The sequence below is a fragment of the Sylvia atricapilla genome, chromosome 13 (assembly GCF_009819655.1).
Source record: "Sylvia atricapilla isolate bSylAtr1 chromosome 13, bSylAtr1.pri, whole genome shotgun sequence".
NCBI lineage: Eukaryota > Metazoa > Chordata > Aves > Passeriformes > Sylviidae > Sylvia > Sylvia atricapilla.
The window spans coordinates 17,992,588-18,005,013 of NC_089152.1; the positions used below are offsets into that span (position 1 = coordinate 17,992,588).

A 12,426-nucleotide genomic window follows, 5' to 3' on the forward strand; every position below is an offset into this window, starting at 1 on the left:
CTGCCGAACCGTGCGGCTTTCCGTGGTTTTACGCGTGGAAAACGCGCAGCTCCCGCACCCAAAGCTGGGCTGGTCGCGGAGAGGGAAAAACACGGATTTCTCGCGTTAAAGCCCACGAACTCTCCGCACCGCCGGCCTGAGGGGAGGGAGGGGGCACACGGCGCCCCTCAGGGGAGGGCGGCGGCCCCGCCCCTCCGCGCGCAGGCGCGGTGGCGCGCACGGGGGGGGCGGGCGCGCGCACACCTGGCGCGGGGGTCGGGGGCGGGAGGGGAGGGGCGCGCGCATGCGCGGGGCGGGGGCGGGCGGGAGGCGGCGCGCGCCCCGCGGCTCCGTGCGGAGGGAGGGACGGAGCGAGCGAGCGGCGGAGCTCGGCCCGCCATGGAGTGAGGGAGGGAGCGCGGCCGCTCCGCCCGCCCGCCGCTCTCCCTCCGCCGCCTCCGCGCAGCCCGCCCGGTGGGGAAGGAAGGCGGGAGGAGCCCCCCCGGGGGAGGGGCTGGCGCTGGGTGCAGCCCGGCTGCCGGGCGCGGGGAGTGGAGCGATGGCGGCGCGGAGAGCCCGGCGGCTCCTCGGCTCCCTGTGCATCGCCCTTCTCTTCGCTCAGCCCTCACCGGCCGGCGCCGCGGCGCGGAGCGACTCCCGGAGCCTCCTCACGGGTAAGGGCGCGGAGGGGTCCCGGGGGCGGCGGGGCGAGCGGTGCCGGGGGCTGAGCCGCCTCCGCTCCCCGGGCGGGTACCGCCAGCCTCGGGCGGCCAGGCCGTGCCTCCCCGCCACCAAGGGACACCTGGAGCCCGTCTGTGGGAGCGCTGAGCGCTTCGCCCACCTGTGCTCCCGGCTCGCCGCCGCCCGGAGCGGAGCCGGGCGCTCCGGGGGCGGTGGGTTTGCAGCTCGCTGCTGAGGGCCGGGGGCACAGCTGGGCGGTGTGGGGCTGGCGGGTCGGTGATGGGGGGAGCCGGGCACCCCGCTCCGGCCCGGGAGGAGTGCCGGCAGCGGCTCGGGCTCGGTACCGGCAACCTGTGGAGAGACCAGAACTTGCCTGGGAACTGCCGCAGTAGCCCAGAAATGAGCGGTCTGGCAGCGCTTCAGCCGCGGTAGTTCTCACACCTTTTACCATTGTTGTCTTTAATGGTCTGTGATTGAATCCTGGTTCTTTATAGGCTACGGAACGCGTAATCTCGCCCAGGTGAGGCAGGAGAAGGCTCTCTCCAAAGCCCTTGCATGAGACCATTAATACCGCAGAAGCCTCCTTAGCTTTGCAGCGATGTTATCTGCTCGTTATGCCAAATACTGGCTTTCCAAAGTAACTTCTTTATTTCTTTCTTGCCAGCAATAAGCTTGTAGGAAGCTTGAAAGAAAATCTGGTCTTGAATGCTGAGTGCTGGGATTAAAAAAAGAAAAATCCCTGTAGATTGATTGAATCCTGATATTTTAAGTGGGAGAGCTCTGTGCAAGTGGAATATGGAAAAACTGATAGTCAACTGAGTGTTTTTTAGCAACTTGTTAGCAATTTGGGAAAGCGAGAATGGTTAAATTCTGACATTAAATGCTGTGGTTGTGTTTTGAATTGCATTAGGTAGGATCTTCCACTGTGGTTCTCATCTTGGACACCACTGATGGAGCCATGTGTGCTGACTCCTGTTGACAGGGAATATTTTTATTTATCCTTTTACACAATGCAAGCTTTGCAGACTCCGGGGCTGAAGCAGATTTTTTTTTTTTTCTTTTGAAAAATGTTGCAGTTTGACTCGAAAATCTGCGGAATATATGTAACAAATAAGTTACTTTGTAATGTGTAAAATCTTGCCACGTGGTGATTCTTTTCTGATATTTCTGCTCTCCTGACAGCTCAGTGGTCTTATGGTTGTGTTAGTTGCTTTTTGCTAGTTTAAAATAATCCTTTATGGTTTGAGGAAATCAAATGAGTGGGTGAAATTCTCTCTGTTGGAGCCAAATATGTGAGTCTGCAGAGGGGGAGTGATGTGCTGAGATGGTATGGAATAAAACCTTCATTGGAGCTGTTTATTGGAGCAGGAATTTAGGAGTATGGTTGTGGAAATCTTGGAAGTTCTGGTGAGCTCCTCCTCTCCTCTCTCTCTATTGTGGAAGGTGTTTTTATGCTGTGTCCATGGCTGCTGTCCTGTGGGATCCCTGGGGAGGACTGGGATTTCCCTGGGTGTTTGTCCCCGTCACTTAGAGCAAAGGTAGAAAGGCTCTCTTAGTGCTTCGTCTCGATAAAGAGGAGATGCTTCATGTGTAGTGGATGAACTTCATTTTAATCCACACTATTTTCCATCTAACTGCTAAAAACTAAGTTTTTCTTAAATACAGGACGTTCCACGTACTTTTATACGGGCAGGTGCTCACAGGAGAGGGAGATGGGTGCAGATGTTCCATGACATGAAAGTCCTCCCCGTGGAGTTTAGATGTGAGGATGGTAGTGTCTTGTGTTCCATGCTCTGGGTGAAGCTTGACCTCTTCAGGATGCTGGGAAGAGCCTCCTTAGGCTGATGCTGAGGGCTGGAGAGGCAAAGCAACACCAGATTTGTAGGTCCAGGTGGAGCTTTAGCTGTGGGACTCACAGCTGTCCCTGTCAAGGCTGAAGTGCTGCTTGCTATGTGCAGAACAGGGGGTTTAAATGCAAAAAAACCCCACCACGCTGGCATTTTGGTGTGGGTAAAAGTGCCATAAATGAGCAGAAGTTGCAGATTTGGAAGCCCATACTCTTTGTATGGAGTCATGTGTGTTGGAGGGACATTTGATCCTCTTTATAAATAGCTCTTCGTGGCTCTCTGAAGAAGAAAACAGTGCAGCTGAATTGTTTTAGGAGAAAACTGTATAACTTCATTTATTTGTGTATCTGCAGACATTAGTGTGTTTTCCAGTCTAGCTGGTTGCTCTGCAGATAAGGCGAGATGAGCTGCTGATTTTAGAATTGGGACAACATTTCACTTAGCTGAGGGAATAAAACAAATCAGGAAGAAGCATCAAATTAAGCTAAATCCTGCCTCCTCTAACTGTTTGTAACTGAGTTGAGATGGGCATAAAAACTTGGATCTATACAGATTGCATTATTAGAAATAAAAATGAAGCTGGTGTCACTTAATTTTTAATAGGAAAGCTGTGATAGCCCGTATACACCATTAAGGTTGCAAATGAGATTATTCAGAAGCAGGAAATTTGTTCTGTCTCTCCCTGGTATGCTTGAAGTCCTTGGAATGGATATGTTTTTTGTTTTTAGAGGACAAACTGCTGGTCTGGGCTGTCCCAATGGAGCAGAATTAGCAGTTGGTGGGCCTGGAGCTGCAGGAGGAGCCCAGAACTGAGGGGGTCTGTGAGCAGCAAGTTGGGAACTGCATCCAGGTGCTGGTGGCAGGGATGCTCCTCCTGGGCTCTGATGGGGGGTATGGAAAGCTAAGGATGGCAGCACAGATCAGCTGGGCTCCCTAGAAACAGCAGGTCATCATTTGTTTCTGTTTTGTGTGCGCTGCTTGATTATTTCTAATTATATCGCAAGTTAAAAATAGAGCAGAAATATTCAGGTCTCGGTTACGTCCCGAGTCAGTTAAGCACCGGTTTCCCTGCTTGATATTCCCGTCCCATAGGGACAGGTTGCATATGGCTTTTGCAGTGCGTGTTTATTAGTCATCTAAGAAAATGACTTGACTGGCTTAGGAAGCTTTCCTAATAAACTAACACTTCAGTTTCAGAGTTGTCAGCTGTGTACACACCTGTGCCTAATGTTCATCGCGGTGAAAAGCAGCAAACAAAAAGTGTCATAAAAAAAAAGAAAGAAAGCTTGGCTTAGTTACCTTGTGCTAACTTATCAGTGCAAGTAAGGAAGTTACATATGGTAGATATTTCCTTATACAAATAAAAGGATTTGGTTGTTCCTGAAGATAAAATGCCCTTGTGATTTACACGATGTTAACCTTCAGCCAGAGATTGTCAGAGAAGTCTGAAGACTCTGTAGGCACCTAGCTGGAGTTGGTTGCATGGCCAAAAGAAGGAGAGTGATAATAAACGAGTGAGGAAATGAAGTGGGAGTTTAGGAGAGCTACACAAAGAGCAGTGCAATATTCTCCTTAAGTTTTCAAGCTGTAAGAACATTTCACTTGGGCAACATCAGCCCGAGCCTGGCAGGAGGTGTGAAAGTGAATGTCATTATCATCACCAGTTTCATGGAGATAATTTGGTGTGTAAAAGGTGTGCCAGTGTTTGTAGCCAACTTTCCTAAACGTGCAGTGATTTTGTAGATGCAGGACGTTTAAAGTTTCACTTTGCATTGCCTGTGAGGAGGTAGAACTGGAGTTATTGTTAGTAACTAATTAGTGCTGGTTTTCCATAGGGAATCAGCGCTAATGTTGAGATGTCACTTGGTGGAAGGGAAACTCCACCTCTGTTTAGCTGATTTGCAGGGTTTTCAGTGGCTGCAGCTTCCATGCTGGATCCAGAAGGGTTTTTTACCTTCCTCTGGGGGTTGTGGACTAGGTGTTCAGCCTCTGAGAGCTCCCAAGTCTTGGTGTGTTTGGGAATGTCTGGGGGTGCACAGGGCTGTGTTTGCTTCTCTGGGCTGAGAGGGGAGAGCTGCCTCCACCACCGGGCTGCTGCTTGGATTGTCCTGCCAGAATACACCTCTGGGCCTCCAGTATGGAAACATAATGCCTGAGGCTATTGATTTTTTAAAAAGGCAGAATAGTTCTTAATAGAGAAAATGCCTCGGCGCAGTGGAAGCAGTCATATTTTACTGATTGGGTGCTATTGATTTCGTCCTCCAGTGAAATTGCCAAGATGAAAGTGGTAATCCTGATTAATTCCACATAAAGAGATAAGCCTGATTTGTATGTGTACAGTTGCAGGGTTTGGTAGGAAAGCCTGCTTTATGTGGTCTCTTAGGTGCTTTAATTTCCAGGGTTTTTACCATTTAGTGTTCATGCAGAGGAGCATCTTAGTTTTCCAAAATAAGCAGACTATCAGTTTATGATAAATCCTTTTTGCATCAGTTAAAATATTTTTTTTTCCTCATTAAAGCTGCCCTTACCAAAGGCAGTGAAGGAATTGGAATGTTCTGTCATTAAACTTTCTTGGGATTTCGGGTAATTCCCTGGAGTGTGTAACAACCACAAGCTGTTTGATTTGTGCAAAAGGAGAATATATTTAATTTTAATAAAAAGTAATAAATTAAGGGAAATTTTTTTTTGTTTTACATCAGCACTAAACTTATCACTTCACTTGTTGCTTCTGAATGTTTTGGGATTGGGTGTATTAGTAGGGAAAAATCACAGTTAAATCCCTAAAGATGCTGTTCAGACAGGACTGCTCACGTTGGGAACTCACTGGAGTCCAAATACATAAACTGAGGTATTTTTTTTTTTATGGCATCACTGATTTTCGTTGCCAGTCTCTGAACTTTCCTGGTTCAGTTTTGAGTTTGCTGTTTTGATATGACCAGGACTGAGTATGGCATTTTTGGGAAGGAATGTACTGGTCATTTAGTCGTGTAACAATGTTTTATTTTCCTATTCCTCTGACATTCCAGTTCTCATAGTTTTCCAGTGAGAAATCTCGTTCTAAGTTGATTTAGAAACTGAATTGTACAATAGAGAGAGCTTTTTCCTCCCTCAAAATGTGTTATTCTGCATATGTTAGCTGTGAATTTTCTTTGCTTTGGAGCTGTTTGTGCAGCTGGCTTGGTGCTGGTTACCACTGAAGAAATTCAGATGTTCTGCTTAGCCTGAATTTCTTCATTTGCACATTTTAATCTATTGATCTTCTTTTCTTTAGTGCATTGCAGAGGTTTTGGCTCACAGGGTGGACTGTTGTTGGTGGTGTGGATTTTGATGATTCAGTTCTTTTTGGTCTCATCAGAGCGTGGCAGCTTGGTGATAATTTTTGGTATCTTCTAGTCACACAGTTTTGTCTGGAGCTCTTTTAAAAGTAAAATAGCTGTTTTGTGATCAGATTACCCACTCATTCATCTGTCTGCTCAAGGAATTTGTGCACTACAGTCTTTTGTAGTTAGATCAGATTTTAATTGTTATGTATATGGGCATGAATCTTACTGTGTTTTTATTACGTTTTGTTTTATTATTACCTTAAGACCCCATGTTTTTGTGCTTCTGTCTGCTGATCCCTTAAAATTTCACCTTGCATCTCCTACTAGGCACCTCTGTACTTGATACCTTTAGGGGTTTCAGTGCTTCATCAGTATAGCTCCGTTGGACTTTGCCATCTGTTCATGTTTTTTTAACTTCCTTTTTGGCTTAGAAGTTTGGGTAACTTATGAGAGGTTTTAATTCTAGCTCATATCTATGGAGTCCAAATCTATTTTACCTTTGTTTTTGTCTGAAGCCTGTCTCGGATGTCTTGAAGCTGTCAAGTTTTGTGACAGCGGGTCAGAGCATGTGTCAGTAGCCAGCACAGTTGTCTGCTGTTATTATTACGCTACTTTGATGAATTTATCTTGTTTGATGTGTTTTTAACTCTGGTGACACGTGTCCAGTGCTGCTGACCTCGGGGTGAGCAGCACAGAGCACGCTGTGTGTTGGACCAGAGTAGGCTTAGTGCTGTTTCTTGCCTATTAACATATTGAAGTTAAACTTGATATGGTGCTTATCTACAGCTTCCATTTATTTCTTGTTCTGCGTGGAGTTTCCAGCCGTTTAATGAGTGCTTTTCTGGGAGACTTTTACTTTATTTGTGTACTTTAGGATGATATTTTGAGCCGTGGTAAATCTCAGTTTGTCTTCATGTTTATATGATGCTATGAATAGATACAGTATCTTCCTATATTTTAGATTGTGTATTTATAACACAGCGCTGCTCCCTACATTGTCTGGGAAGTAAAAGCTCCAGCTATCATTGTGTTGGTCCCGTTTCTTCCTCTTTCATCTTCCTTTTGGCAGAGCCACCTTTGTATTACTGCCATCACTAACAGACTTGAGCACTTGGAGGCAGCTTCCAGCTTTTTTTTTTTTCCATCCTCTAGTTCTCAGTGTAATTGTCCCACAGCTTGCTTCTACTTGGGCTGAGATGGAGTCAAGCCCTGTATAAACTTCATCTTTCTTGGCTTTCCTCTGTAGTTAATGAGCCTGAACATCTCCTCTTAACAGGACTCTGTGGTTCGTGCATTGAAACCTTGTAATGTAACTGGACTGAGGAAGGGAGAGCCACAAATAGAAGTGTTTGGATATTCCTTCTCAAAGTAGAACAGGCTGCCAAAAGTCATTTAAGTCATTAGACCTGCCGTGACTTTTAAAATTGAGAAGCGAAGCCTAACTTGTCTTCAAAATTTTAAGAGGTCACGTTGCTTTAAAAAAAATAATCAAAGAATCACAGAATCATTTAGGTTGGAAAAACCTTCCAAGATCGAGTCCAGCCATTTCCCCAGCAATGCCCAGTCCACCTCTAAGCCATATTCCCAAGTGCCACACCCCCACGTCTTTTAACTGAATAATTGCTTGAAATTATGGCTGTTGTAGTGTTGTGCATAGCAGAGAGGAAAGCTGGGTGTTAACAAGATGATGAAATATTTCCAAAAGTGATTTATAAAGCCAAATGTTCCTGTTTGAAAACAGGCAAGGAAGGCAGTATAAAAACCTGGAAATAAAGGAAAACTGCATCCAGAAACATTTTTTGCTGTGGTAGGACACCTCAGCAGTTCGTAGTACGCTTCAGTGCCGTTGGGATTGGAGATTTTAGTGGTGGGCTGTCAGTGCTCACCTTGCAGAAAATCCAGGTATTTTGTTATCGATTTGTGGATCTCCCATTAGAAATGTGCTTGGGCAGATAGGAGACGCAGCTGAGATGAAGTCGTAGCCAAATGTTAATCCTATTTTGGTGTTTGGTTTCGGTGTTTGAAGCTGGCAATGCCACTGCAGTGAGGGGGTCCTGTGGCCTTCCATTGGCTTTCCGAAGTGTTTGTGGAGGGTGTAGAGAGTTGGATCAGATCCCTGCTCTTGTGCCTGCAGCAGTACTCGTGCTGGCAGAAGGGAGAGGGTGACATGGGCACAGGGAACGCTGCCACCAGGAAACCAGACTGCTTTTCTCTGGGGGTAGGGATTGGAGTATGAACAGCACTGTGAGCAAAATAACATTATTGTGTGTTTTGTGTCACCATTTTACTCTCTAATATTATGTATTGCAACTTATGGATTCCAGACCTACAGACTGAAACTTTCTCAGAAAGCGTGCGCTATTTATTAACAAATTCATTGAAAAACAAATGTTTCATAAAAGTTCATTTTTAGATTGGTAACGAATTCTCAGTTCAACTTTAATTACTGCTTTGGTTTGGAACTTTTTTTCCCACGCTGAAATTTCATTTGTTTGTCTGGTTCTCGAGTGGGAATAAAGCTACAGGTTTCATCTTAAAATACTTAGCCTTGGGGAAAAAAAAATGCAAAACTGCCCAACCGGTTGTGGTTTCAGAAAAGGATGGAGGCCTGACACTCACTCGCAGAATCCAGAGGGAACCTGGGTTAATGATGCTTGTCTTGTGTAGTCTATCATTTTTAACAGCTGCACTGTGCCTTTTTGGGCCCTGCACTGTCACAATCATCCCTGTATCAATAATGCAGTCCTGTAAGGACAGCACTGCATTGAAACCTGGTCAGAAAAGCTTCGATGTCACAGGGTGTGACAATATGGATGTGAGGGGACATGGGGAGCACTCCTGACAGCCAAACTAGCTGTGGCCACCAGAGTGAGCAGAATGCCAGCCAATTGAATGGCTCAGGATGACATTGCTCAGTTTTCCTCAGGGAAAAATGAACTCTGAAGTGGAGTGCTGGGGCTTTGCATGTTGTGGGGTGCTCAGGGGTGCTCAGGAGGTGGAAAACTGTTCCCTGCCTGCACTGTGGTCTGTTTGGCTGTGTTCTTGGTGGTTCTGCAGAGCAGTTAAGGGACAAAGTGTTTTGAAATGTCTTGGTTAATCCTTTTTTTACTGAAGGAGATATTGGTAATGCAGAAACTGAAATCATGGGGCTGATGGAGCCACCTCTGGCAGCCCCTGTAAGGGCACAGTGCACCATGCCTTGTGTATGCTGAGGGGACACACAGTCCCAGGGATTCCTGGGATCACAGCACTCTGTTCTTACTCATTTGCAACAGCAGATTTAATACATTTTACAGGGCACTATTTTCATTAGCATTAAGAGCTCTTAGAGGGTGCACCACAAATTTTGGGTGGGACAGCCCTCCGTCATTTTCCCAAGTTGCTTCCTTTTCTGGAATCTGACAAGGCTTGTCTTCTGTTTGAAGTGTAAAATAGCTTATTTATCCAAATCTTCACATGTTCTTGTTTGCTCATACCTACTTCAGGTCTTCAGAGCCTTAATTTTAGGTTCTGTAGTGCTTTTGTTGCTATGGATTCTTTTTGCTTATCTCCTTATTTGAAGTTATGGTAGGTTTTGAAAAATACCTGGATAGTATGAGATAAGAGAAGGTTGAGATACCTGCAGTGATTTGGTAACCAGCTTGTGTTGTGGTTTTTGTGTCACTTTTTGGAGATGTGGAGGAAAGAAAACCCACACAAACCGTAGCTGCAGAAAGTGGAGTGTCCTGTTGGCACAACTGGAAAACCTTGGCAGTTCCATTGGGTGTAAATGTCATCTGTGAGTGCAGATATATAGGATTTCTTGTAGGTGATGTAAATATTGTAGGTCTGCTCTAAACTGAGGGGCCAGAATCTGCAGGGCAGCACCACAGCATGTGAATGGAGGTTTTTGTATTTCACCTCTGAGACTTTTGGAGGGGAGAATTGACTTCTGAATGTGGAAAGAGGAGAACCAGGTATCAGATGCACCCAAAGCAGGATCCAAGACATTGCACATTCTAGGTGGTGGTAGTTAAAGGCTTTTCCTGGTTCAGCTCAATTGGAATCTCATATGCTCGTGGTAAAAGCATTAACAGCCCTAAATCTGAAGTGTTGGTTTTCTAAAGTAACGTTTTGCAGTTGTTTTCTTTGCTGTTGTTGCCAGTTTTTCATTTCACTGAGGAAATCGGTCTAAATGGAAAAGGCCAGCATTCACAGGAGCTGAAAATGTATCTGTGCTAGATCTGATCTCTGTGTGCAATTTGGTTTGGGCTGTTTGTTGACTGCTGTGGAGCTTCTGTGGAGGCACCACTGCTCAGGGCTCCTGGCAGAGCTTCAGCCTCTGCTTTGGGGTTTCATCTTTGCTTTCACATCATCCTGGGCAGACTTTATGATTTTAGCATTTTCAACCATGTCCTTTACTGATTTATTAAAACAAGGAGCTGTAAGAAGTAGATTTTTGCCTTTATTTTTGTCTTGTATGATGTTAAAGAACCGTTTTCTCCAAGTTTAGCCTATTCAAGACGTCCTCATTTCTGCAGAGGGCTTTGAAAGGTTATCAAGTGCTTGTGTCCGTTTTTACAGATTAATATATGGAGCATATCGATTGCTTAAATCTAATTTAGCTCCTGTCATGTGAGTAACTTTATCATTCTTAACTTGTGTGCTGAAGGGCTGTTGGTTATTGTGCATGAGCACGATGAGTGGAGGTGATGGTGTTCATTTAAGAAAATAAAATAGTAACTGGCTATTGTAGCTTGTGCCTCACAGCTACTGGTAGTACTGAGAGAGAGCCTTGTGGAATCATTATGAAATGCAAAGCTGGGTTCACTCCCCCTCTTCACTCTGATTCCCTTGGGATTCAAAGCTGGATTGAATTAGTGAATTTAACATCAAATCACAACACATTCAATGAACCCCCCTATGTTGCTGGCATCTAATTTCTTGTAACTTGTGCAGTCTTTCAGTGGAGTAAGTGGATCATTGGTTGAGCGGATGCTTTATATCAGTAACTCAAAGGTTGAAAATTTATTTGGGTGACTCTTGTCATAGAACAAAACCCAGAAGTGATTCTAAGCGATGAAGTTTTAGGTACCTTTCAGGTACTGGTAGGGTGGTGCTAGTCTGTCCCCTCCTAGGCAGGGAACTGTCCTGGATGTTGCTGCTGGTTTCCTTAAAACTTTCTCATAAGTGGTTTCAGAAACAGGACTTGGTCTTCTTCCAGGGCTTCCAGAGGTGCTGTGTGGGTAAGGAGCAATTACCCATCCTCTGCTAAGGAGCAGGAATATTCCTGTTTTCAGGAAGCTGTTACAGCTTTTTAAGCAGAGCTTTGAAATTCTGCTAACAAGAACACTGTTTACTTTATCACCTGGAAAATTCCTCTTCAGGCAGTTTTCCTCGAGATTGATAGACAGGTGTTAGATGCTGACCAAACTGGCTATCACTGTAAAAGCAGAGCCACATTTAATTCATTCTTCAGCCTTTAATGATAATAACAGTTACATTTGTGCAGACTTACAGCAGTTGGAATCAGAAACATCCATGCTCCTGCTGTAATTGCTTCTGTACCCTTCCAAGGCTGTAACACAGCTTTTGGTGATGGCTGTGCAGATGTAATTTCATTTTGAGGTGCCATTTCCTAAATGCTTTTAGAATAAAAAAGTGCAATACTTGTTTCCAAGCCTTCTGATCTGCATGTGAAGGGAAAGATGGATTGAGGGATGGAACTGGAATGGTCTCTGCAGGTGTGTTACTGCTCACTGTGAACGAGGCGGGGTAATTAAAGAGTGAGCTTGAATAACCCAGTCGGCAAAAAACAACTTTTAAACCCCCCCAAACCCTTTAGTTTATGTAACTGTAACTGCCCTGCATTTTTGTATACCAACGATCACACACATGACTCAAAACCTGATTAAGATGGTGTAAATATTTGCCAAAAATAGCTCATAAATGCTATCTTTGAGCAGGCTTTTGATGCCGGAAAAGAGCAGCTGGACAAATTTGCATTTACAAATCATTTACCTTAGGAGAAAGCTCAAGTTCAGTGCCTTATCACAAAGGCATTGCATGTTAATTATTTATCGTGTGCTTTGATGCCAGGGTTCTTGCTTTAATAAACTGTTCTGGGGGAGGTGGCTGCTGCTCCTTTTAGCTCAGCTCCTTCCTCCCCTCCCCTCTGGGTAAACCCTGCAGTGCCTTTCCTCAGAGTTTGCCTTCCAAGTTACTGCTAAGCTGGATTTCACAACTTTTTGTTAAAATTAGAAACGTTTCTGTGATATGGATTTAATTGCTGTGGCTCTGTCATCTCTAAGTCTATCTTGGTAATCGCTATAAAGATAGAACTGGACCCGATTTAATTTCTCTCTTTTACGCATTTTTCCGCTTTCGAACTTTGTTTTACGGAAAACGATCAATAGAAAATGTTTATGGTGGAAGTTTGATTTGCACTCTCTGTGCCATCTGTACTTGGCTTAAAAATAGAAATGTGGTGGTCTCAACACAGAAAATGTAAATTGCTCTGGTCAATGGGACAGTCACTTCAGGCTTGTAAATACTTGAGAAACTGCGCTGATAGCTTGGAGATATTTTTGAGCATGACTTTAACACTGTGTAAGATT

The 12,426-nt window shown here is 44.9% G+C and overlaps 1 protein-coding gene across 7 annotated transcripts in view; it reads left to right on the forward strand.

The window, feature by feature from the left end:
• Positions 1 to 318: 318 nt before the first annotated feature.
• The window catches only part of NEO1 (neogenin 1), a 174,528-nt gene continuing 162,420 nt past the window's right edge, over positions 319 to 12,426 (forward strand). For all 7 annotated transcript variants that reach the window (XM_066328684.1, XM_066328689.1, XM_066328685.1 and 4 more), the window contains exon 1: positions 319 to 653. In XM_066328684.1, coding sequence (XP_066184781.1) covers positions 539 to 653 — 115 coding nt within the window. In that variant the 5' untranslated portion in view covers positions 319 to 538. The remainder of the gene's footprint in view (positions 654 to 12,426) is intronic.